Source organism: Pithys albifrons, chromosome Z (genome assembly GCF_047495875.1).
Source record: "Pithys albifrons albifrons isolate INPA30051 chromosome Z, PitAlb_v1, whole genome shotgun sequence".
Taxonomy (NCBI): domain Eukaryota; kingdom Metazoa; phylum Chordata; class Aves; order Passeriformes; family Thamnophilidae; genus Pithys; species Pithys albifrons.
Window position 1 is genome coordinate 1,972,476 of NC_092497.1, and position 27,975 is coordinate 2,000,450.

Genomic DNA, 27,975 nt, shown 5'->3' on the forward strand with positions numbered 1-27,975 from the left:
ATGATGAAAACATCAAAGCTCTTGGCTATTTCTCTTGTGCTTCCTTTATGCACTGAATAAGGCTATCACATGATATTAGGAAAAACTTCTTCATGGAAAGGGTTCTCCACTCCTGACCCAGGGCAGTGTTGAAGTCCTCTATCACTGGAGGGATTTAAAAGTTGTGTGGATATGGCACTTGAGACATGGGTCAGTGGTGGCCCTGGCAGTGCTGGGGAACAGCTGGACTTGATGACCTTAAGGGTCTTTTCCAACCTAAATGATTGAATGAATCTGTGATATGGGAGATGATCATAACGTGAAAAAGCCACTGGAAGATCTCCCCTTTCCTGCATGTCCAGTAAAACCCACAGGGTTTGTAACCTGGTTCAGGGCTCATAGTGACTGTGTTCTGCCACTGTCCAGGCTCGGACATTGCAAGAACATGCAAGGTGATGAACTGCGTGGGAGATAAGCCAGCCTTGGTCCAGACCTCGCCACTCCAGTGCTCTGGAGATGCCAGTGGCCTCATAAGGTGTCCTTGGATAATGGTGGGCTTAACTCTGACATGGGAGCAACGCTGAACAGGTTACAGGTGACCACGGCAGTTTTCCTTCTCCAGCCAAGGTGATGGTCACTGTCAGCTGGGTTAAAATAAATGAAAAATAGGTCACAGAAAGACTGTGTCTTACTGGAAGCCATGGCAAACCAAAAGCTTTTTACTCAGCAGGAGAACTCTGACTCCCAATATGTTGTGACCTATACTCACGTAAACCCTGGCTCTTTGACAGGGACTTTCCACAGTGGTTTTAGCCATTACAGTATTGGACCTTGCTCATATCCCAAGACCCTTGGGATATGGGCTTGTCAGACAAGAAACCTTCTCTGAAAGCAAAGCCATGCCTACATGTTCTGGACAGAGTCCAGCAGGAACTGGGAGTGGGGAGAAGAAATCCCCATGTTGGGGCTCCAAGGGAGGAACTCCAACTTGTTCATAAGGTTTTGGTGTACACATAAGGGACATCAGGGTTAGAAGTGGTGACTGACAGCTGGGACACAGAGCACAAGAGGTACATGCCACATTGACCAGGTCACTCCTAGTGGGATAGAATGCCAGAGGATGAGCCCAACCCAGCTCCACCAGCACAGAACAGCCTACTGGGAGAGGAAGGATCTGGGCTGTCCAACATGCTGGGTAAAATAAGAACTGCTCAGCCTTGTAGTGCAGAAAGAGGAGGCAAAAGAGGACGTGGAAAGGATAATTCCATGTGGCAACAGTATATAACACCACCACACCACAGCAGCCCCTGAGCTCCAAAGAAACCTGTTTCCCTGACACCACCACCCTGGAAGGGCCAGCAACCTGCAGGCTCCAGGAGCAAGCCCTCACATCAGTGCTGGACACTGATATCTTCCCTCCACACAGGCAAAGTGACAGCAGAGGGGATCCACCCTTCTCTTCCTGAACACCAGGGTTGGCTTCACCTCTCTTAGGGACCCTTCAATATCTGACCAAGTCCACATGTGAGCTGGTCCATCTAGGCACTCTGCAGAGCTGACAGAGAAAGGACACAGGTATCCTCAGATGGGAATCATCCAGACTTTCCTACACCTCTACACTAAGGTGCAACACATCATACTCCAAATGTGTCCTTGCCTCACCTAAGGCAGGAACACCAAGTGACCACTAGCCCACACACAGCTCTCACCTTTATTCTTAACTGTAAGATCTGACTTGAAGATACTTGTAAATGAAGAGGGGTGCCAAGAAAAGTGGGCAGAGGTGCCTGTAGGTATGTAAATTCCGGTGGGATTCCAGCACAGTCAGGAATCTCAGTGTTTCTAAGCCTGTTTGGACAAAATCAGGAATAAAGTAGTGCTATGGGGAACATGAACAACTTACAGAGTCTGCCTTTCTCCTGAGGAGCTGCTCCCTTTTTTCTCATCCAAGAAGGAAGCTGGGTGACGATCATAGCCAGAAGAGAAACAAGCAGTTTATTGTAACAGCTAGCATATGACAAAAAGGGTCAAAAACCAGTAAGGAAATGGAAGGAGATGAGCTGCAAGGCAGTAAGATGCCAAACCAAACGATATCCATGCTGCCTTCCAAGTTTATCCCATTACAACAGTAAAGCCCAAAATGCTTTTCAAAAGTGCCACGTAATTTCTGCCTCCTAAAACACAAGGCAAGAAGCAACTGGGCAGGGAAGGCACATCCCCAGTGTTCTAAGGAAGGCAAGCCCATCCTGAAGGCAGGAGTCCAGCAAACTGAAAGCCAAATACTGCAAGATGCCAGTCCAGAAACCACCTGGGATATGTCACAAAACTATCTGCTTGTGTCTAGCAGCATTCACACACGTCCCTGTGACATGCAGCCTCCTGCATCCTTCAGGAGCTACAGCAATTTTACAGGAAGGAAGGAGGTGGATCTTTACCAGAGAAGCTGTGGCTGCCCCATTCCTGCAAGTCTCCAAGGTCAGGCTGGATGGGGCTTGGAGCCACCTGGGATAGTGGAAGGTGACCCTGCCCACGACAGGGGGTGGAATGAGATGAGTGTTAAGGTCCCTTTCAACCCAAGCCATTCCATGATCCTATGATTTGTAGGATATGACCCCTTGGGTTGTTTTCTCTGGTAAATAAAGCATTTGCCCAGGGCTTGCAGTCTGAAGCCTGTATCTAGGACTGGAGCACTAGGCTGTGACACATCCAAGCCTGAAAGCCCTTCCAAGCGTTTGCCAAAGGGAGCAAAAGCAAAAGGCACTGACTCAGCCATCCCTGTGATGTCTTCATGACGTCAAGGTGGTTATGTGGCCTCCTTCAACAAGCCAGCTGAGGTGAAAAGGGAGAAGATGATGAAGATTGGCTCTGCACCTGAGCTGTGCCTCTCTAATGCAGCCAAGTGATCCTCCCTGGTGTGCAGTAAAAAGAACATCTTATGAATGGGGAATACTTATCTTCAAAAGAGTAGCTTTTTGGCAGCACTTTGGAGATTTAGTGCCCAAATCCAGCTACAGACTTTTACGAGTAAGTAGGAATGAAGAGGTTACGGCTCATGAGCTGAGCCAAAGCAGTGACCTCATGAGCTCCTAGTGATGAAGCTTTCAAAAATAAAACCTATTTACCAGCAAAAAGAAGCATGACAGATTAGCCTTGAAAAGATGGAAGAAAAGCAGGAGAAAGCTTCAAAATACCAGCTGTGGTAAAGGAATTGTGGAGCTGGATTCACCTGTCTCTGCATGTCCACGAGGTGGCAGAGTGGGCTGTGCTGTGAAAGCTTCCCAGAGGAGCATTCTCCCATTTCCAAACAAAAGAGGAGGAATTTGCAGAGGTTGTTTTGGGGGCTTTTTTGTTTATTTTTTCACCTTTTAACTGCCAAATAGCCATAGGCTTCCCTTGTAACATTTTGTTAAAATACTTTTGATGGATTCAAGCAGCAGAACTCATGTATAGACATATTAACATCTAGACACCCAGAAAAGTCTGCTTAACCACCAGATATCCAGACTTTTCTATTTAACCCATCACTGCATCTCTCTGTAGAGATACACATACAGACCTGGAGATTAGTTCAAGATTCATGTCCAGTGTCTACCACACCTTCATATCAAAGGCACCCAAATCTCCAAGCAGCCTGCAAGACTCACTACCTCTCTCAAATATGCTGTTTTTAACCCTTCTACACCTGCTGAAGTACACTCAGCAGTAAGACATTTGCATCTGAGTTGTGCTGGGGGATGCTTGGACCAACCCAGTCTTGCTGGGGGATGCTTGGACTGGTTCAGTGGCACAGGAGGATGCTCAGATCACCCCAGTGGCATGGGAGGATGCTCAGAATGGACCCTCTGACTGCACATGGCTGCTGTAAGCAAGCCATGAGCTCTTAAACACAGACAGAATAATAAATCATAAAAAGTCTCCTCTTCAGGATATGTAACAAACAAAGCCATAGCTTGGGACAATGACACAGAAGGTTAAGGATTCCCCTTTCACAGACTCACATGAATATTTTTCCTTGTGCCCCCACACACACTGCTCCACAGAGCCATTTAAAACAAGGGATAAAGACCAGAAAATTCACTGTCAGTGTTGTATAATTGCATTCAAATCCAGTTAACAGCAATATGTCAGGATTAGACCAGCTGCCTGCAAGTATTTCACTCGTTGACATCAAAAAGGATAAATCCTTACCCAGAACTACCTCGCTCCTAGTTCCCACAGACACATATGCCAAGGTAAGCATGTCTCCAAAATAATGCAGCATTGCATGAGTCTGCCCAGAGGCACAAACAAAACATTAAATCCAGCATTCCCACTAGGTCTTCCAGCTTAGAGATGTCACACTAACACGTAAGCTAGATATTAAGGTGTATATTGGAATGAATTAATTGGAGTCAATGGACTCAACCTGGTGGTAGGGTGTGATGAGATGATAACCATACCAGAAGGACCTGGCTGATTTAACAGCTGTTGATTAAAAACCTCTTGAAGAAAATCAGCTCCTTGCACCAAAGATGGTTTGATTCCTTATTTCCAGTTATCCCTGGGGAAACCAACTTTATTTTGCAGAATTATTGGGGGTTTTGTATCAGCCAAACCTGATGTTTTCTCCCTGTGACCTAAAGTCCAGACATACCAAACATGGAAGAGACTGAGCAGGAAGCAGCTGCAGGGAGTGCTCCTCCCTGCCAAAGTCAGCTGCACTTCTCCACTCCTTCCACTGCTTCATGTATTTAGTGCCAAATAGCTCACCCAAAAGAAACAGTAAGGCAGATATCACATGGTGTGCAGCATGAGCAAAGCTATTCCTCACATGATGCATGAGCAAGAAGCCTGGTGAGCTCTTGGCTCAGCACTGAATAGGGTAATGCTACCACAGCACGAGATGTCTGTCCTTCCCTTTGGACGTAAAGGGCAGAGAGACTTCAACAAAAACACTCTGAACATCCTCAGAACTGGCCTAGACCAGGACAGTCTTTGAGGACTAGGGCTCTGTAAAGTGAAAAATTATATGATGCTGGCAAACTGACTTATTCAATCTGACTTTTTAACTGAGGGTCTCGTCCTGCCATTCCCCAATATCCAAGCATCAGAGGTCATTTAACCAAAACTGCTGAAACTGAGCTGTAAAGAGAGATCTGGGAAAGGAATAGGCTGGAGAAAACACACACATGGATCATCACTGCATATACAGACAGGCATACTCCAAAAGGGAAACACCTGGGTCAGCACACCAGCACTGCTGGCTTCCTGGCAGCAACTTATTTTGGAGCTCTCAGGAGTGTTGATGCTGTTCAGAATCTCCTTTCCTAAAGCATGAGTCCTGTGTTCATGTAGACATAGATACATATATGTATATATACAAATAGATACTGCCCCAGTGTATCCCCTCCCAACAAAGTCTTCGTGGTAACTGCCATTGCACAGCACTAACACTCAAAACCACAGGTGCAAATCTCCATACCAACCCCCAAAGGACCACCGCTCTGCAGCCTTCCCACTCCTGAGGAGGGTTTGCTAAGGAAACACAAGGCAGGAAAGGCACTGCTGGTCTCCACTGCAAATGTCCTTGTCACCTACCTGCCACACTGGAAGGACTTTCTCTATGTCATTCAAGTTGATGCTGTCACCATCCTCGTATTTCCCTTTTCCAAGCCTGTGGCAAGAAGAAAACAAACAGAACCACGTGAAAACTCGCTGGAGATACAGTTAATTTTCAATTATGGCACATGGGGAAGATCAGTTCTTACTGCAAAGGACCCTCATGAAAACAAAGAGGCTCTCTGAGGCGAGTATGCTGTGCCTCTGAAACACTCCCACGCGGGTGTAAAGCTGTTAATACAAAATTAAATGCTTTTCCCAGTCCTCTCCACCTGCACCATCTGCCACAGCACTCAGACACTCTTGATAGTAGCAGCAGTTTTGAGCAGTGGTGTTGGGTGACTTGATTCCCAGACTAAGGAAAACTGAAAGTACAGTCCACCTGGACAGAAAAATTGAAGACACAAAAAAGTAAGGAAAAACATTTCCTTTGAAGCACTGCTCACTTGTTGGTCTCCACAGGAGCTCCAGTTCCCCTGCTGAGAGAGGTGTCAGGGGAACAAGCACAAACACACATCTCAGACAGCAAACAGCACTCGATATAAACAGACGATTTGAAAGACAAAAAAAAATCGAGGTGAAAAGCCAAGCACTCACATACCAAACACAGAGCTGGCAGCTTAAGGACTTTCTTGTATCAAGAAAGGCAAAAAAACAATCCAAAGATAATTACTAGCTGGATGCAGAGAGTTTGTGATGATACAGAAGAAGCAAAAATGGTCAATAAATATCATCCTTCTACATTTATAAACAACTGAGATGATCTTTTTTATTATGTAAGAATGATAATGTATTTTTTGTCAATTAGAGACAAGATACTGTTGAATAAGATACATTAGGAACTTTGGTAGCAGCAGACCCAGTTAATCAGTGCCTAGAAGTCAGAGAAAAACAGATTTTGGTGAAATTAGAGCAAATGGAGGAAAAATTCAAGAAAAATGGCATGTGCTGAAGTACCAGGCTCAAGAAACAGCAAGTTGGAGTGAAACAATTGAATTTACCTTGATTGATTTGAGCAACCTGGTCTAGTGGTAGGTGACCCTGACTAGGGCAGAGGGGTTGGACTGGGTGATCTGGAAGGTCCATTCCAACCAAACCATTCTGTGATTCTGTATTTAGAGTAAACAGGGGTGTTCAGTAACTAACTGCCCACCCCAGACAAGATCCTGACTTTGACTTACACAGGCAAAAAAATAGTGTGTGTACATATATATATATATATATATATATATGAAATATACATGAAAAAGTATCAATATATATACTTATATCTATGAGAAAACATCAAATACCCGGGGACAAATAATACCAGTTGCAGGTATAGAATGGGCAAGTGCATCACAGGAAAAGGTTGTCTGAAAAGGATGGGGAGTATTCCAATCTGAATTTCTGATGCTGAACTGTGGTATAAAGGCAGGGCATGAGGAGGAGGCAGGGATTAGGGGGATGAAGGCAGCTTTTCTCTAGAAAGAGCATGGCTGAGCCTGATCTGCAGCACTGCAGGCAGCATTGGCAGCCATGTTTCAAAGAGGTGGTAGAAAAATTTCTTAAAGTACTAGAAAAACTACAGTGATAGGTGTGTTTGGGAGATACCTGGAATGAAGAGAAAATACCAGCTAAAAAAGATTCTTTGATCTGGAAATGTAAAAGCAAAGCAAGAGCTAACACTGGAAATTAAAGCCAGACAAATTCAAGCCAGAAACAAGGTACAGTTCCCTGGTTTTGCTTAACCACTCCACTTTGATTATTCAGCACACCACCAAACAGCATCTTCCAATAAAATCAATGTGTTTCTGGAGGAAAATGCTTCCTCCAAGCAAAAGCCACTTGAGGTCAAACAACTGGATGCAACTAAATGCCCAACCTTGGATAAGAGATCAGACTAAGGAATTAAACAATCCTTAGAGTTTTGAAAACACATTTTGAACACCATATTCCTTTCCCCGCCCCCCCGTTATTTTTTTCACTGCACAGCTACATTCCTAAAAAAGCTTCCCATTCAAGCCAGAGAGAAAAATGCCTAGCTAGCAGGTGGGGATTCTTGGAGGTTCAGCAAGCTGAAACACTCAGCACAGATTTGGCACAGAGAGCTGATGAATGCACAGCACAGTCAACTAAGTGCTAAAAAATAAAAGCAATTTTGTCTGTGCTTCCTCTATTTTAGCCAGGCTACTTTCATGACCCACACTTTGGGAGATGCACTGCTAGTGCTGACAGCATCTGTTTAACTTTTCTGGAGATACATTAATTCTTATCCAATTTTTATGGCTGTAACATTTAGGAGTGATTAAGTATCTCACCCCATGCTGCCTTCTCTACCTGTTTGCATCCTGGTCATTCACAGTACAAAAGGAATGGAAGAAAACACCTCCTGCATCCTCCCTCTATGCAGCTGATGTTGCTGACAGGATTGTCTGGCAAGTGTCATCATCTATCAGGTATATTAGACCTTATTTTACAGAAGAAGCACATTATATCTTAGTTTACAGAGGGCCCCTTTATCTCCTTGTTTCAAACCTGACAGAAGAAATGGGAGTAAACATGACTAAGGGACTTGGTGACTTAGAAATGTGATGTTGCACTGTTCCAAATGTTCTGGAAATTGTTCTCTATATACCTGCATTATGCCTTACTTTCAGTGCAGAGAAAAAGAGTTGTGTGACTCTTCTTGTCACTTGGCAGCACAAGGGCCTCCTGCAGATGCTGAGTCTGGGCTGGGGTGGGACTGCTGGCCTGGTTAGAAACATCAAATGTTTCTAATTGTTTCTAATTAGGAACAATTCTGATAACTATTTTAATAATACTTCTAATCTTGTCTTCTAAATAAGATGTGCAGGCCAGGCATATGGCATTGGCCAGTACTTTGGCAAAACCAACTAACCAACAAAAAAAACATCTCCCAGAGAGGATTTCCATCCCTACATATAATGTGGCTATCAGGTGTCCCAAAGTGCCACACCTACACAGCTTTTACACAGCTTTTAAATCCCTTCAGGGATAGGGACTCCACCATTGCACTGGAAAGTCTGTGCCAGGGCATGACAGACCTTTCCCTGAAGAAACTGTTCCTAACACTCAATTTAAGCCTCCCCTTGTGCAACTAGAGGCCTTTTCCTCTTGTCCTAACACTTGTTTCTTGGGAGAAGAGACTGACCCCACCTGGCTACAACCTCCTTTCAGGGAGTGATTGTTTCTCCACCTACAGAGAATCTGCAGAGAAAAAGTGATATCCATTTAAGCAACACTGGGGATCCACTTGGTGCCAGTACACATTTATTTGCCTTGACCAGCCAACAACTGATAAAGAATCCGGCAAAAACCATGGAAGTCTGTGGAGGCTGACACCATCAAAAGGATCTGTTCCATGTTTTCACAGTTTTATGACGAGCAGACAGAGGATGAGCACTTGGATCTCACTGAATCACATTGATGCTCTCTCCTTCACTGAAATCTTGCTGGAGAGAACAGTTCCCACGATCCCTGTCACTCGTGGGACTGTAACCAGGATCAGAGCTAAGCCAGGATCTTTCTTCCAATATCCAGAGATGTTTAAATCTAGGAGACCTGCACCTAGAGGACTTGGATCCAGAGTTATTTAAAGACTGGAATCTATAAAACAATGCAGAAATACAGGTAACATCTCTACCCAGAACTGGATGAGAGAAGAGCCAGACTGCTTGTGGCATCCTCAAACCCCATATTTGATCCAGCATCTCCTTCCCACGTCTTCCATATGAGGTCTGTCACCAAGCTAGCATTCCTACAGCAACGAAGAAGTTAGAGACCTTCCTGGAGAGCACAGTATTGCACACAGGGCACTCACCCTTCTCTGTCTATGTGAGGCAACGGATGTTTGGAGGTGTTTCTCAGCTTCCTGTGAAATTGGGTGAAATCTAGTTTTTCAGGCTGCAAGTCCCACGTCGCACCACTAGGTGAGAAAAACAGGGAAAAACAAAAAAAGAAAGTCCACTACTAATTAAACACCACCAAGCTGAAGAGCAGAAGGCACACTGGAGCCTGCAGATGAGGAAAGCTGGTACTTCTGGAAGCACCACTCCCTGCTGCAGAGCACATGGATGTGGCCTCCAACCTTCACACTGCTGCACCTCCTTTCTTTACATTTTTTCCTCATTTTTTGGATATGCTGAGCTCCTGTTTCTTGACCTAAACCCCTAATTGTGATACAGCACACACCTTGAAAGCTATATGTGCTCTTTTTATCAAAGGGGATCACAACAGGTAGTGGACTGGTCCAGGCAGTGGAGATGTCCTCTCTGGCCCTGCATAACATGTCTGCTCCAATGGCCAGAAGCAGGCAGGTGATAGATAACCTACCCCTTGTAGATTCTTTCAGTGCTCCAGGCTCAGAGAGATGCATAAAACTGGTCAGAAAGCTGACCACCCTGTTCCCCATGCTCAAACATCAGCTGGAAAGCTCTTCACAGCAGCTAAGAAGCCAACACATGATTGCATCACCAAAGGGAAAGGTAAAGTCCTGGACTAGCAGCTCAGAGCTGACTCAAGTCTTGCCTATGCAGCTCTTGGATGATCACAAATCATTGCATCAGTACCAGTTTCAGGTGTTTGGACTGCAAACCCATCCCGTGGCCTCTCCAAACCACATAGGATGCTTTATGCACATCAGTTGTGCTTAGTGCCACAGGCTAAATGGGGATGGGGAGGAGGAGGAGCAGCAATGTGAGTAATAACAGGGTACTCACCGGTGCCTGGGCACCAGCAGGATGGAGCTGTGGGCAAAGCCTAAGAGGAGGCACAGTCCATCTCAGAGTACATCTCTCTCTCACGGCATTTAAAACCAGCTTACCTGAAGGAGTCAAAGGTGTTGGCAGCCCAGATGTCTGTACCCAGCATGTCAAGGTTGCTCTCCTTGTTGCCATTCTAAAAGAGAGGGAAAGGTGGTTACTCACTGGAAGGCACATGGAACTATCCAGACCAGCACAGCCTCAGGTGTCCTGGCTCTGTACAGGGGGTTCTCCTATGGCTCTGGGTGAATCCACACTCACTGCAGCACAGAGATCCCTCACCCACTGCAGAAGTGCACCATGAAGGCAAGGAGTGAAACAGGTTCAGCCCTGGAGACACAAAGCTGTGACAACACAGAGCAGACAACAGGTAGGCTCAGCTCTGACTCCTGCCCCACTGTCCATGACCACCACAACCTACCAAGGTCCCCTTGGCAGCTTGAGAACCACAGAATCACAAAATCAATAAGGTTTGAAAAGACCTCCAAGGTCACTGAGTCCAATCTTTGATTATCTCCCACCTTGTCACCCAGCCCAGAGCTCTGAGTGCCACATCCAGTCACTCCTTGGGTACTTCCAGCGATGGGGACTCCAAACCTCCCTGAGCAGCCCCTTCCAATTTCTCCCTTTCCAGGGAGAAATTCCTCCTCAAATCCAATCTGACCCTCCCTGGCACAGCTTGAGGTCATTCCCTCTCATCCTGTCCCTGCTCCCTGGAGCAGGGCCCGACTTCCCCTGGCTACCCACTCCTGTCAGGGAGTTGCAGAGAACAAGAAGGTCTGGGCACCCCTGGGCTCGTGTCCAGCCTCAGTCACCAGCATTCCCAAGGCCTTTTTCTGTTTTCCAGCCCCTCTGGCCCAGCCTGGAGGTGCAGGACATTGGTGTGATTCAATGACAGGACTTGGCACATTGCCTTATCCTAAAAAATCATAAATCCTCATAAAACCTCACCATGAAGATATTCAGCTTCACTGTCACAGACCTCTTGAGATGGGAGGGGACTTCTGAAGCTCATCTGGTCCAACTCTCCTGCTCAAGCAGGCACACTCAGTATCTCAGAATAGGCTGGGTTGGAAGAGACCTTTAAAGGTCTTTTGGTCCAATCAGGTGCCCAAGATCACATCCAGAAGGCTTTTGATGATCTCCAAGAATGGAGATACTCTTCACCAGCAGCTACCAGAGCCTGCTGTCATCAGTAATGATGGGGAAAGCCATCCTGCTTCTTCAGGGACTGCTGGTGACATGACTGCTCTTTGCTCTACGAACAGCAGGGGAACCCTGCACTGCAACACCTCTACCACACACAGCAGCAAATGAATTCACAGTTATCCTGGTATATGTCCCACCAACACTACAGTGACAGTTCCTTCCTCTGAGAAGCAAAAGCATCACCCTGTAATCAGGTGGGAATATAAGAAATCTCCAGCAAACTGAAAAACACCTTGAATTTTCCTGTGCAGCTGCTTTTGGCAAAATGGAAAACCCAAGGCATGAGCATTGAAAACAAAGACCTGACACTCGTCATTCAAGGCCCCTTTACAGTCATTAGCCCTTGCATATCCTTCCTGCAAAAAGAGGGCTGCCCTCTCCACCCTTTACAGGTGAAGAAGTAAAGCAGGTTGGATTTTGCCATGCAAGATCATTCAAGAAATCAGACCTGACACAGTCTGGATGCATTTCAAGTAAAGAATCCCATACTACCAATTTTCCCCTCACCGTTTCTTACATATTATTCAGATTATTCATAATCTTGCACATATTTAGATTATTTAAGTGTTTCATCCCAAATGGTCCCGCTCTGGTAAAACATGTGCTAGAGAAGGTGGATTCCATATATTCCCCATTGTATAATTTCTGTCAGTTTCAAATATTATTAATAAAAATTAAGACACTAAAAACTCATAAAAATTTGATGATTTCTTAATGAAGTCCCAGTCCTAAATCTACTCACAAAATAAGCAACATTTTCCCAACCAATGTCAGGACACACATCCTTAAGGAACACTACAGATGGTCACACTTTGCAGCCATTCCCAGCACAACAACCAGTTTCCAAACCCAACCACATTACTCCCTTTTCAGTCTCCTCCCAAGGGTTTATGGATTATGATTTTAACCTCTGGGGATCTGCAAGCTGACATGTCTCTGCTCAGAAACAAAATGCCAGAAATATACAAAACTCTCGTCATCAATTACGGAAGCTGAACTTTTTATTTTAGGAGAATGTAAGCACGATTTTCTCCCACCAAGGAGAGAAATTAGTTTTCTAAATCCTTACAAGCATCCAAATGCAGTATAACGAAAATACACATGTGCAGGTCCTTCTAGATGTCACCCAAAGAAGAGATACCTCTTCTTGCAGACAAATCCATTTCAGGTGATGAGGAGGTCAGACAGGTCCAAGCTTCTAGGCAGCAGTTAGATGCTCTCACACAAACCTCGTCCTCCTAGAAGATGTCCCCATGACCTCTCAGAACCACTCCAAGCATTAGCCAGACTCCATTAAGACGGCGCCAGGGCCAATAGTAACACGTCTTCATTAAGTCCTGAGTCACAATTGCCATTTCAAGACACCTTTTAGGTCTTAGAAGACCTGTCTTTAGAAGCAGTTTCTGTCTCGACTCACAGTACAGGAACATCCCTGTGCTGCAGGGCAGTGCTCACAGCAGTGCCAAGACCTAATAACAAGGCTTCAAAAAGCCAATTCTCAAGTTCAGGTAAAAAAAAGAAAAAAATCCCTGAATGTACTGAAGAAATGACTTCTGTCAGTCCCCCTAGGACTGTAATTATAACCATCAGCAGTTTTAATATGAAGCTCCCCATGACCCAACCCTCAGCTTTAGATAATAATTTTCACCATGAAGGAGTTAGTACCATCAAAAATTAATTAACTGGAGTGATGAATGAGAGACAAGAATAACATCAATAGTCAGAGAGGTGAGAGAGCTGGTAAAGCAGATCCTATAGGCAGTGAGGTTTAAATGCATGTCCATAACCTCTGTCCTACAGCCCCTGTGAGCTCACGTCACCTCCATCTGCTGCCGCTGCCCACACAAACAGGGACAGACCCACGTGGACTCTGGCTGTTTACCATGCATGCAACTTCAGCAAATTCCCCACAAAGTCAGCATTTGCATGCACACAGCAGCTTTCCAAAGCCCAGCTCAGCGTCCCACCTCTCGCTGCTCCTCATCACCATCCTCCAGAAAACAGAACCAAGATCATGCTCTCTGTCGCACGACCACGTCAGCTCGTCACCATGCACAGCACAATACCAAGTGGTTGCCTGAGTCTGTGGTGTAAATTCAGAGATTATCCTGTGCCATTTGTTACTTCTTAAGCATTTTTCAGTTCTAAGTTTGAGGAGCTTCCCCCATCTTTCCTGATTTTTTGTTGCCTACAATCCCTGGCTGCACTTTGGCAGAACACAAAAAAGATGGAAGGCATTGAACTGTCTTGAAAAAGCTCCAACTAAAGTTTTCCTGGCTGAAGACAGTAAGTTTTCAAAAGAAAAACACAGAGAAAAATATAGACATTTATTATTCCTGCTCAAAGAAGAATGGCTATGTTGAGTCTCATTCCTTCCCACCAAAAAGGACCATCACTTCCCAGCAACAATCTGGTTCTCTGGGTCCTGTCCCACCACAGCATCAGGAGGATAGGCTGTTTTCCTTAATCTCTTCAGGAGGATGAAATGGAAGAAAGGACCAGGACGTTTAAACCTCCCAGAGTCTGCCCCCCACTTCTGGCACAACCCATGCTCCCATGTGCATAAGTTGAGCAGCTCCAAGAGAAGAGAGGAGATGAGGCAGATTCAAACAAACAGGAATGGTCCGTGGTCTGAGTTCAAGACAGGGGCTGAAACCATGAAAGTGGATTCTTACAGTCTTTTGCAGGGTAAGTAGGAAGGTAACTCCCCATCTAGACCTACAGAGAGCCCACATAGAAAGCAGCTGCACTCAACATCACCATCCAACACCATCCATGTGGTGTCCACTCATCTACCAACATCTAACAAAGACTTACCAGCAAATAATTAGACATCTCTTAGTTTCCCAAAATTGAAATATGCCAAGACTTCAAATAAAGAAAATAAACCTGATTTCCTTTGCACTAAACCAGCTGACTAGGGACTTCTTTCCCAATACTAAGGCACTCAGCACACCTCAACAGGTCACACATTATGGGTGAATTAATTAAGTCTTTGAAGTGTCCTTCAAAACTGACATGCACCCACACCTATGTGTGACACACACAACAAATACCTGGGGAAGATGCCTCCAATAAGCAGCAAGCAAAGGACACAACTTCAGCACAGCACTACCAGGTATACCTTGGTTGATTGCCTGAACTGGCTGCTTCTCCCGTGGTTGCCAGACCTGGATCCAGACCCCTGCCTGGAGCCTGACCCCGTCCGGGATCCTGTGCTCCCACTGCTGCTGTGATCCCACTCTTCCTGGAAACAACAAACAGGTTGCTTTAGTCAATGGCAACTCCATCCTGCACATTCAAAAACCACTGACCTGGTGAGAGAGAGCTCCAGCTCCCAGACCACACCTGCCAGCACCTACAAAATCATGCCCATGCACAACACCCTGTGTTTGGGGCTTCCTCATGAGTCCTTTAGCATGTTCTGTTTATACATTGCAAAGGGATGACACTGTGGGAGGCTTTGATAAAGATAAGACCTGTCTCTAGTGCTCCAGTGTATGCATGAGGAAAAATAATACTCACCTTCCCTATCTTCATGAGGATTAATTACACACATTCAGCAACCCCACACCCTCCAAAGCTGCTTAAGGGCACTTTGACAGCATCCCTAACAATAGGCCTTAACTTTGTGAAAGCCCTGAATTGAACAGGCAGTTGGACTGGATGACTGTTGCATGTCCTTTCCAATTGAAATTATTCTATTCTATTCTATTCTATTCTATTCTATTCTATTCTATTCTATTCTATTCTATTCTATTCTATTCTATTCTATCCTACCCTACCCTACCCTACCCTACCCTACCCTACCCTATCCCATCTTATCCAATTCCATTACATTCCATCCTATTTCCTTAATTCCCCTCTGAGACCCATAATCAACATCTCAGCCAGCTTTTCCCACTGCTTAGCCCACTGTTGGAGTCCAGCTACTCACACACCTGAGAACACCTTTAGTTCACCAGAAGACACATTACACAAATCACTATTTTTGCCTGTTAAGGAGCTGTGCCTAATGCTCTCCTTTATTCTCTTACTTGTTGTGCTGTCAAGTAACTTGCAGGTTTCTTGTTCAGTCCTCAGGGCATAATGACTCATCTGAAAACCAGAATAACTCACCTGACCAGCCCTCTACAAATATCCCACAAGGTGTTTGGGGAGAAAAGTGGGTATTGTCAGGATAATTGCTTCAAAAGCTTTGCTCAGAGGCTTGGGAAAGACTTTTGAAGTGACCTAAAATGATTAGAAACCCATGAAATCACAGAGTGCAGAATCTTAAATTCTTTCAATTACTCCGAAAATCTGGGAAATACAAAGGGAAGCATATGTTTTGGGACTGGTGTGAGAGCTGACACTTAAAGAGAGTTTCTTATGTCTCAGACATCCTCATGGTGCTACATGAGATCCTGCAGACACTGCCATGGGCTAAGGCAAGGGCAGGGCCACCCTTGGCCTTCAAAAGCCAAAAGGACTCACCACTCAAACTCTTCTGAACACAACAGCCATATCCAGGCCACTAATCTGAGAGCACAGCTCAGGTCCCAGCTCCACCAGGGCTATCTGGGCTGCAAGGGGCAAGGAAACAGCTCCACAGCAGACCCTAAACTGCCTAAGGTGATGCTACCCAGTGGTCCAGTGTGGACCTTAATGCACAGGAAACATGTATTTACCCAAAAAGAGGGATAAGATGCAAAACACACTAGTGCTGGTTTCTGCATTGCTCCAGCTGCACATTCTCCATCCTCAAACCTAGTTAGTTGCAAGCAAGGTCAAAAACATAATGGTTGCTATAGCCTAGAGTCAGGAGTGACTGTAAAAGAGAAGATCAGCTGTTTTCCAAGTTGTATATAAATGAAACCTGAAAGGTTGTGGTTATTCCCACCAAATGTTACCACACTTGAAGCACATTTTTCCCTTCTTATCACACCCCGACCTGAATCTGCCGATGGCTGAGAAATACCAAATGGCACAAAACTAAGGGAGGTGTTAAATTGGCACAAAGATAAAAAAAAACTTGTGAGACACAGGCAGGTGGCTGCTTTGGGAAGCCTTGGGGAAAAGCCAAGCTTGCAGGCCTCCTGAGAAGTGAGAAATATCTCATTTGGCGTGGGAAAGAGGTGCACCTGATGAAGCGAGGGTTGGGAGAAATGCACCTTCATGTTTGAAGGATTAATTACCACTAGCATGTTATCTTACACTCTGAACACCTTGTTCATTCACATACACAAAATTTCTCTGCCAAATGCTATGGTGGCACCAGGTTGCATTGAAAATAAACACTTATATCAGTTATATTTGGTTGACCCAACTTTTAGTTGCAGTTTTCTGCAGACAATCTGAGGTTCTGCAAATTCCAGAAACATTGCTGGCCACAATAAAACCCTCGTGAGAAACAGGGAGATTGCTACCACCATGCATCAACATCCAACAAGAAAGCCATGTGGATGTAGCACAGAACAGTTAGATCACAATCACAGGTACCCATTTACTAAATCAGCTTGTCTCCTGGCACTAACTCATGTTCCAGGGCTTTTCCCCTGTTCATGTTCCTTATCTTTCTAATGGTCTCTTAATATTAATATTGGAAAACTATTTTTAGAACAGAAATCGTTAAACTAATAATTGTTGAAACTTCTGTTGAAGCTGAAACAGTCCAAACGAGTATGGCCTAAATACACTTCCATTTAAACTCACCAGCACAACCACACTCAATATTCACCCCAAATTTTTGACTAATTGTGGTAGATAAAAAACTTGTTACTGATAACTCACTGATGGGGATTCAAGACTCCATAAAAAAATATGTCCACCAGAACCTCTCTAAGACATTTCTGGTTGCTTTGTGTCCCTTAATAAAGCCACTTCCTGAAAAACAGAAACCCTCTCTGTAGAATTCCTTTCTGCAGGAGCAAGTAAGCTCACACCAGCCTCATGTGTGATGCTCAAGGAGTGTGTGAGAGTATGCAGGTAGCGACTGCTCCTTAAAAAAACAACAAAGCAACAAAAACTCTTCACCAGCATCATTGCAAAGCCCATTTAAAAAACATTTCCAAACCCATACAGGCAACTGGACTTCAGCAGAAAGCTTGGCAATGGTAAGAGGTGGCACTGCTCTTCCTCCATCCTGCAGCATGGGATGCATCTCCCACACAGTGCTCTTGCTAAACAAATTCAGCAAGTTACAGGAACAGAATTGTCTGCCAAAGCTGACAAAAGCTGAAGAAACAGCTGTAATGCCACAAAGCTCTTCATTCCTTGCCTTCTGCCAACCAATTCCCCATCAACTGGCCCTGTTATTCTCTGCCCTGCCCTCAAAAGACCAAGAGGCTCCCAATCTCTTCCAACACTCCAAACAACGCTTGAACTCTTGCTCTCAGCTCTTAGATGGGCTCCTCCACCTACCTTCGTGGTCTACGCTCACCATCAGGAGATGGGACTTCTGAGCCACACTTTGGTACTTGCCGGGAAAACATCACCCTCTCCAGAGATGGATTCTCAGCCACTGCTCTCATCCATGCCAATCCTTCTGGCCAAGCTCTGCATCTCCTCAGGAACAGCAAGGCTCATGCACATCAACAGTGACAGCCACCCTTCTTTGGAAACTAGCTGTCAAATCTAACATTTGCATTTTAATTAGCAATAATCATATGTTTCACTTACACTGCAATTTTCACCTTCGCAGCGAGCTCTTCAAGGCATGAACTAATTAATCCCGCTGCCTTTGCCAGCTCAAGAGTTAATACTTGCTACTGCTTCAGTACAAGTTTGAAAATCCTATTTGCAGAAAAAAGAAGATAAGTTTCTTCAGAGCACAAGCAATAAATGGAAACACAGTGATCACCTACGTGGTTGCTCTCAGTGATGATAAGCATGGGTGAAGTGGGCTGTGCTGGTACAGATGCAGATCAATCCTGGCAATAACAAAAGCTTTTGTGTCCCAAAGACCTCAGTGGATTCTGGATGGGATTCATGTTCAATCATATGTAAAAATTTCAATAATCAATGTACAGCATTTACAGCCTTAAGTGGGATAGAGAAAAAAACACAGAAAGCTAAAGGATTTCTCAGGACCCAAAAGCCTTTGGGATATTCTCCAGGGTAACAACGGTCTCACCACTGCACCTACAAGGAACTCCCCAGATCAAGTTGTGGGGTGTCCTTCAAATGACTCTAGAACCTTGGTCTCAATCCTGGTCAGAACAGAAGACAGCTACCATGTAAAAGATTCTTTTCAGAGCTTTTCTGCAGCAAAGGTTTTCACAGACCCACTTTGTGCTTCTGCCAGATCTTCCAGTTATGCAGAACTTTTATACCAGGTCCAAGAACCTCCCTGTGCTTCTAGACCTATACAAGAACAACCATGTCAATTTTATTATGGAAAATAAATTATTTAATTATTTTAATAATTTAAAATGCATCTTTAAAAAATTCCCAAAACACTAAGGTTACTCTAAACATTTTAGCAGGAAAAAATTTCCAGCTTCTTTCCTCTCCATGCATTGCATAAAGCTATATAAACATTAGAAAAACATAGTCTAGTAAAAATACTGTGCAGAAAACACAATCCTTTTGTCTCTGCTCCTTCCCTCTCCAGATCCATGTCCACCTTCCCCAGCTCTCTCCAATCTGGTACAGTTCCTAATTGTTGCTTTAGTAAAAATCGCAGCAGAAGGGACAGCAAACATCACTTGGAGCTTTTCTTTTTACTGAAATAAGGTTTTATCTATACCTGTGCCACAATACAGGACCAAAGGACCTGATGGGCTTGGAATTAAAAGGTTAAGCCTGCAAGATCTTCCTGGAATATCCAGGTAAGTTCCAACAACATCAGGAGGAATGTGCCAGTGCAGGATGGGCTAGATAGCTCGTTTACACACAAGGGATGAAGATGAGGAACACTGAGGGACTCAGAATGGCACTGAGAACTTCAGAGAGGAACACTGAGGGACTCAGAATGGCACTGAGAACTTCAGATGTGCTGTAAAAACCCACCAGAAAGGCACTGCTTGAGCATCAGAAGAAATGGCTCGTCATCCCTCCCCTGCCAAAAGCTTCAGCACTTTACTGACCTACTCATCCAAGTCTGGAAGAATGGAGATCTCAAAGGCAAATCAGCTAATGCAAGTTTCACAAAAATAGTGTGTGGGAAGCTCTCCCTTCAGCGGGCAGAGAGGCATCACCCTGTCCACTCTACACAAAGAGTGACAAGGTGTTCTCCCAAGTCAGTCACTAGTGACAACAGGCCTAGAAGACACCTTCTTCCATTCTTGGGAAGCAGCAACAGTTGTCCTAAATCAGGCAGTGAAGCAGTGACACATTTCACTCCCTGACCTTCAGACACCCAAGAAGGTGTCAGCTGCCCATGGAGTGGTGCTGCTTCATGAGGCATATCCCAGACAGAAGTCCCAGAGAAAGTTAAACCTACACATTAGCTAAGGGACTTGATTACTTTCTCAGCATCCTCTCCAAATGTAATTGAACAAGGCTCCATTCACTACAGGGAGGGAGCACCACCCAGCAATTACAGGCAGAAAACCATTAGGTGACTGGTTTTCTCAGACCTGCTCTTTGATCATAAGCAGGTCAACCCTTAAAGTTTTAATTTCTTCCTCCATCAGGGATACACACCAATATGTACTGTCTGGAAAAGGCACTGTATATTTCACACTTTCTCTTTTTCTTTTGGAAACAAGTCAACAGCAACTGCAGCATCTCCCAGCACCCACCTGTCCTAACAGGTCTTCAGTGTGGTGGCCAACCTCAACCAAATTCAGTGTAGAAATGGGCTCTGGGCTATGATAGGCGCTATGATGGAGAACCCTAAACTACCCCCAGGATTATCCCTCTCATTTTGTTTCAGATCTAGACCCAAGAATGGGCAATTCAAGTCAGACACAGGTTGTCGATCGGCACATGGAAATAAATTACATCTTTGTTCAAGAGTTCTTGCCAGCCCACTCACCTTCCAGTGCTGCTCTGGCTAGCCAAGGATTTAGGGCATTACATGGTGCCTGCTGATGTCAGTAGGTTTAAGCCAGCAAGACAACTTCACTGCTAACTTCAGAAGTTTATGTGACAGCAGTGCTCATCACTGGAGCCTCAGTGCAACTCTGGATGTAGTGACCTGGCTCCTACCCAAGACCATGATCCCTTGCCATGATCCCTTGTCTCTACAGCATCAATCAGGGAGGATTTCCTGGTGTTTGAGTCCAGAAAGCCAAGCAGCACTAAAGCCTGCAAAACAAATTCCATGGAACTGCAAGAGAAATCTGCACGGATAATTTGGTTTTTCCACTCTCCATAACATGAAGTTCTACTATGCATTGAAATCTGCTGTTTCCCAAGAAACAACCTTCACACATCCCCCCTACACCTACTGTTGCCTTTGCTTTGGCAACATAACAGCTTTCCCAGCCATGACTGCATGCCAGGGGCATGGAGTGACAAGATCTTCAAGATCATCTCATTCCAGCCCCTGCCATGGGCAGAGACACCTTCCTCTAGACCAGGTTGCTCCAAGCCTCCTCCAACCTGGCCTTGGATACTTCTAGGGATGGGGCAGCCACAGCTTCTCTGCAAACCTGTACCAGTGCCTCACCACCCTCACAGGGAAGGAATTCTTCATAATACCCAATCTAACTCTTCCCTCTCTCAGTGTGAAGACAAATCCCACGTATCCTCTCACTCCAGGCCCTTGTCAGAAGTCTTACAACAGCACAGCCCTTGGGATGCTCTTGACTCCAGCCAGCTCACCAATTCCAACCAAGGCCCAAGAGTGGAAACCCATGACCTCATCCTGCCACAAGAGTGCTGCTGTTTCCATTGGTTTAATACTCCTATTAAATGGCAAACTAAGTCATCTCCTCCAACACCAGCTCCTCAGGGAGGACCAGAGAAGTGTGCAACGAGCAAGGTGTAAAATAATCCAGATGTGACCCACAAACCCTGCCTGCTCCTCCACTGCTCAGTGGATTGACAACATGACCATCAAATGGAGAAGCCTCTGAGGTTCCAAATCATGCACCAAGTCCCTGCTGGACCTGGTGGGACAAGGACACAACGTCAAACAAGCAGCAGAATAACAGCCTGTCCCATTTACTGCCAACAACATGGGTTTTTGCTCGGTGATGGTGGGTGACAGCCAGCCACCATAGGGGAAGGGATGGACTTGGCCAGGAAGGAGGATTTGCAGCTCTCCCTCTCCCACTGCCTGGAGAAATGGGACAAACCCACAGAGTTGCTCTGGTTTTTGTTAATGCCCTTTATATAAGGAGAGCCTGGGATGGAGCTGCTGTCAGGCCTTTCATGTACCAAGAGCTCTGCTGGCTCCCTAAATATGTACCATACCACAAGTGTTTTACTTAATGAATTGCTCTCAGAAATATATCAAAGAGCTTCCTACTTGCCACAGCCTCACAAGGGGAATGCAAATAAAGTATTATATAAAATCTTCCCACTAGGTCTTTTTGGGGGAAAAAAATTCCAAACATAAAAGGATTTAAAATTATTTCATTACCTAAACTTTCCTCATTTATAGAGGGAATAAGGTGCTCAGGTAATATCTTGAAGAGTTCAACAGAGTAGTCTTTACCCCAGAGGCTCAACATAGCTTCTGAGGGGTATCACTCAAACACAGGGGGTTTGACAGATGAGCTGAATGTGAGACCAGGATTTTCTCAGCAGACCAGGAGTCCACAAAATATATCTCAGGAGATTCCCCCATGAACAGACTATCTCCTCTTAGCCTCCCGCCCCAAGGACTGGAAAGACTGGAGTAAAAGGTTTTCAAGGGGGAATTTTCTCAATTTTTAAGCCACCACTCAGGAGCCAGTCTATGGGAACTGACATCCACATACTCTCCCACAGCTGCGAAGAGACATCTCAACCAAGTAGAGTAAGGGCATGCTGGACAAGTCTGGAATGCTCTTTCCCAGAGATACACAATGACATCAGAAAACCAGCAATTTAGGAATATCCTGGACTGCAGGCTGTACCAAGACACCTAATTTTTACCCTTAAATTGCATATTATTCAGAAACTGATCTCAGCCCCACACTTGTACAACAACCAGTAGATGTTTATATACACACACACTAAATATAAATGTCTGTATAAATACATTAACACACCTATACACATTAAACAAAATCTTTCTTTTATTTATCTTAACCTTGCTGGATCTTGCAGACCAGAATTTCAAAGGCATCAGGTACTTAGGGATGTATAGAGAGATTTTCAGGCATGGGAAAGTCAGCATTTTTTTGGCTCCCCTATAATCTTTAGGAAGCCAATTACTTTTGAAAATGCAGCCCTGGACTACGCTGGCTTCTCAGAAAATGAACCAGGTTCTGCATATATTTCCAGGACTAACCTAGATTTCCATATAAATGCCCTCTCTGATGGCCAGGTTAGAACCACGTGAGGCATATCACGGTCACTGACACATAACCCACATTTTCACAGCAGCTGAAGTCAGCAGAAATCTCACATCCAAGTATTTTTCAACTAAGACCAAAAATGCAGAAATATCAGCTGGAAACAAAACAGGAAGATTAGGAATTCAATTTTCTGCCCAAACCCCTCAAAACCCACAAAAAAATGCAACAAAAAACCCAACCCCTGCATCCACTGGAAAATAATTAGCTACTTCCTGAGGAGGTTTGAAGAGTGATTGATAGTTTTCATTCAAGACGAACACCTTATTAATGATTAATCTTTTTGTAATGTTTAAAGCTACCAGTAATATCTCAACAGCCAGAAATGGTAATAAACTGCACCTGGTCCTCACCAGAAGTGATTCATTTCTATGTCAGTAAGAGAAATGCTTGCCTGGACAGAAGAACAATAGCTTGCAGCATCTCTTTGGTGCCAAGGAAAATTTGTTACTCACAGTTAAAGGAAGCCAAACACAGAGAGAGATAATTACTAGCTCTGCTGCAGGCTGGGAGAGAGCCCAAACACAGGGTAAGCAGCTTGGGCATCAGCAAATGGTATTTGTATGTGGAAAAGAAGCTCCCCGTTGGAGGAAATCAAATAGCTTTAATTCCCAGGAAAAAAACCCCAACAAATTCCAGCAAGAAAACCCCCCAAAAACACATATGTTGAAACAAAAATGCTCCTGGCACCAAGCAGATGGAAGATGTTAGGCAAGTATCACTCGTGCATGACTCCTGCATCCTCCTGTGGTACCCACCAGCAACCAGCATGTCAGAGGAATCCTTGGGTGAAGAACCAGGACTGGATTCTTCCCCAGGGAAAGCACCTGGTCCTGACAACAGCCCGAGCCACCCAAGAAGGCTCGATGGAAAAGGCCAAACTCCCAGCTGCCAAATATCAAGCATCTGTGTGCAATGCTGGGAGGGAACCTGGATGAGGTTTAGCTGCTGAATAATTCAGAGCAGATCAAAGCTGTAGTAAATTAAGTCCACAATCCTGTCTAGCACCTTCAGAGGTACACACCTTCATACACAACAAGATGCTGTTTTTGCTGGATGCAGATGTTGGTATAGATGCTCCCAACATCCCTGCATCCAGGCCCCTGGCAAGGAGAAGATGCCTGAGCCCTCATCCCAAATCCAAGAAGTTCCAGCATGGTTCAATGTGGGAAGCAACTGTGCCCAAAATAAGAACTGTGACATGCACTGCTCAGACAGGCACAGACTCTTGTACACCCTGCAAGGGACTCCCAGGGTCCTTCTCATGGATCCCACCTATGGGAATGAACCTGGAGGACATCAAGCAGGGCAAGAGCACAAAGCCCACCAGCTTGAAGTCCCTTTTCCAGGTGGTACATCCATCAAGCAGAGCAACTAGAAACACTGTTCTGCCCTTTTTCAGACACCTTGGTCTCATGTCTCCTTGCTCAGGGAGCTGATGGTCTCATGGTGACACAGCAGCTCCTCAACCAGGTGACAGCGGTCAAACCCACACCTCCACACTACTCAATCCTCTACCACTCTGGTGCTCACACAGGTGAGGGACAGCCATCTCCAGCAGTGCTTGGTAAATACTCCTCACTGATGTTCACACCACATACAACCACCAAAACTGACCCACATTGGTTTTCTGTTACTGCACACCCAATGTAGCCTCTCAGCATGTGTAGTTTTGTTCCTTCTCCCAGTTCACCATCTCAACTATTTAACCCTCTAACACCATCCTTGTGCTGCAGCACAGAACCAAGAAGCCAGTTACACAAAGACCTCTCCTTCCAGCTACATTTCATACTTCCAAGTCAGGTCCAATGCTCCAAATCAGTCCCTCACACAGGTGGCAATCAGAAGTTGTTCAGGAATAAATGGGATGCTCCGTATTTTCCCCTTTTTATGCAGAGCAATGAGCTCCTGGTCAAAGCATCCACTCACACATCAGGATGTCACCCAACTCCCGTGGTTTTGGCAGGAATGAACTTTCGGATGCCTTCCATGGGAGAAGGAAAGCTGGCAGCCCGGGCAGGCTCTGTGCTGCCTGACGAGGTAGTGCAAGAATAAAAGCAAAGGTTTGGGGAGGAAAGCACTAAGCACAAGCCCTACCTGATTGTGTTCGTGAGACGACGAGCCCTTCCCTCGGGATGGGGAACAGCTGCCATCAAGCTGCTCGCTACAATCCGCCGTCCACTGCAAAAGGGATAAAAAAAGGGATTGTGTAAAATAATAGCTGGGCTGGGGAAAACTGCTGTGTCAGTCCAGAGTGCACAGAAAACACGGTGCAGCCGCGGGCACCACTCTATGTGTGTGGCAGCCCTCCTTTTCCGAGGATGATCCCAAAGGCTTTGGCTTGGAAATGCTCCACCCGTCGACAGTGAATGGAGGAATAGCTGTAGGGAGGCACCTGAAATGATGCTTTGCAATAAAACCCATCCCCAACACTTCCTTGCACACTCAGACGCTATTTGGAATCTCAGGAGGCTTGACCTAATCACTCTTTTCCATGGAATTCTTCCATGGAAAGTCACGAAATGTCTGTTTTTCCCAGCTCTGTTTGCTTCAGGGGCAGATATAAGGCCTTAGGTACCAAAACCCTGTGTTTTTATATAAAAAAAAATGAAGATCAAAGGTGTAGGTTTGACCACTGCCATATGTGGCCATAGGGGATCACCAGCTGCTTAGGCCAGCTTACCCCAAGGTTTAACAGAAAAATGCCTCCACCAAAATAATTAAATTTGGGGTCATTTGCTGAGGGTTTTTTCCCCCAAAGAAATGAAGGGCAGCATCATATTGGGGAAAAAAATTTAAAAAGCAATTTTCACTAGACAAACATGAGAGAAGCTGATTAATCCTAAAGACATTTTGTCCCTACCCCAACAAAGTTGAGACTGACCAGCCCCATTTCTGACACCTTTCATCCTGGAAGCACTTGGCTGTTCTAGTGACATTCAGCACTTGGAACCATCCCCAAGGCCAATGTCTGAAGAAAATAAAAGTCAATTCCACACAAACAGCAACTACTTGAGAGATGCTTGACAGGTATGGATGAGGCTACAAAGTAAGTCACCACTAGAAACACCCTCATAAGAGACCCTGTTGTAACTCACAAATGGGAGGACCTCAGTCTCCCCTCACCAAAGAGTTACCCATCAGCCTCCTGCCACCTCTGCTGACCCAACTGCAGAGGCTCATGATGCCATCACTCTTGAGAGCCTTCTGTCAGACCTATGACTACCTCCTTTAAAAATTTTAAGTGCAACCACACACCTGCAAAGGTCTCCCAAGGCACTGCTCATTCATTATCATGTCCACAGCCAAAATAAAATTATATTTTCCCTCTAACTTTCCTCTTGTTCCTAGTGGGGGCAAGATTGAGTACATCCCCGCCACGGGAACATCCACACTTCAGGTTGATCTAAACTGGTGATGGATTCAGTTCCCCTGGGAGTGGTGTGGAGGTTGAAGCAGTGTGTAGTGTGCCTTTCCTTCCCCCAGCACAGAGAGCAGTTGTCCATGGATGTGGTACCATCCCAGCAACTCACACATATGGGTGAGTGGATTTATCCTCTCTCAGCCAACAGAAAACATTACTGCAGACACAAAGAAACAAACCACAGAGAGATTAAGTAACTTGCTCAACACTAAAGATTTAGTTGCTGGCAGATCCTTGCAGTGAAAAACAATTTTCTTGGTCACAGTCCAGTGCCTTTCCCCTAAACCCATCCTTCTTCCTCAAGCTCTCATTAAGAGGGAACATGCCACCTTCCATCAGGATTACTCCAACCAGTGGCAGGATATGTGCATGTTTATTCATTGCTTTGCTAAGTAGTGATCAGGAAGAGAAAATCAGAAATAAAAATTCCTGATTATTTCTTACACAAATTTGGGATACAAGGTAAAAAAAATTCAGACCTTTGACAGATAATTCCTTTTTAATGCATCCATTAAGACATGGCTTGATAAAACTAGGTGACCTATGTAGAAGATCATCCTCCCTTCTTGTCCCATATACAGCCCTAGAAATATCAAATATTGCATTTTGATGGAGCTTCACATATAAATCCTAATTAAACTTCTACATCAGTGGTTTGGCATACAACCATATTTAGATGCTTCATTTGAGGTGCCTCTAAAAGTGGTTTAATGAAAAGGTTCCATGTTCAGCTCTTCCATTATTATGAATTTTTCTTGAAAGAGAATGCTCTCAGAACTGACATTAGAAACCCAGCAGATAATTTTTTGTTCACTACAGACCAGGAAGGAAAGCTAGAATTCCATTTCCAACACTGGAAGATGTATTTGGTTGTTGCAATTAAGGATCTTAATGCAAAAATTGCACCTGGGCTGCCACAAGAAGTAGCAATTTTTGTCCTCAAGATGCAGAGGGAGCCCAGGCTTATTGGCAGAGGTGTGGACAGGCTGGAAGAGGCTGCAAAACTTCGTCTATTAATTTATTTCTATTTCAGTACTACTTCTAACCTTGACATGTTAATAAGCAGCATTTGTCTGTTTGACCTGAAGGCCCCACAAAGTGTCACCTCAAACACAGACACTGTCCAGCCTTGGGTTAAAAAAATGTACTGTGAAGTACTTTGTATCAGTGAATTTTTATATTTATTTTCTCACGCTTTAAGCAGCTTCTACCCTCAAACTGTAAAAGACCTCTCCAGCAAAATCTGTTCTTAAAAAGGTTCCTTTGATGGGCAATTTCTTCACACTGAGATGATATAAACCGGGTCCAGAGCTCTGGGTCAGACACTCAGCTCCAGCAAACCTACACAGACCTGATAAATCAGACAAATGCTGCTGATACCTGATAAAGATGAGTCCTTCATACATAGAATCATGGAATAGTTTGATTTGTAAGAGACACTAAAGACCATCATCCCACTCCCTGTGCCACCAGACCATGTTGCTCCAAGCCCCGTTCAACCTGGCCTTGGACAATTTAATGATGTAACTTGAGACCTTAAAAAATCAGAAGCCAGTATGAAGAGACT

General features: G+C 44.9%; 1 protein-coding gene across 3 annotated transcripts in view; it reads right to left on the bottom strand.

The window, feature by feature from the left end:
* The window catches only part of CTIF (cap binding complex dependent translation initiation factor), a 150,609-nt gene that overhangs the window by 90,088 nt on the left and 32,546 nt on the right, over positions 1-27,975 (bottom strand). For 2 of the 3 annotated variants that reach the window (XM_071580922.1, XM_071580921.1), the window contains exons 3-7: positions 25,082-25,165; positions 14,674-14,796; positions 10,403-10,476; positions 9,401-9,505; positions 5,557-5,632 (exon numbers count right to left, since the gene is read on the bottom strand). In XM_071580922.1, the coding sequence (XP_071437023.1) occupies positions 5,557-5,632; positions 9,401-9,505; positions 10,403-10,476; positions 14,674-14,796; positions 25,082-25,165 (462 nt within the window). The remainder of the gene's footprint in view (positions 1-5,556; positions 5,633-9,400; positions 9,506-10,402; positions 10,477-14,673; positions 14,797-25,081; positions 25,166-27,975) is intronic. The other variant, XM_071580923.1, reaches the window with a different exon arrangement.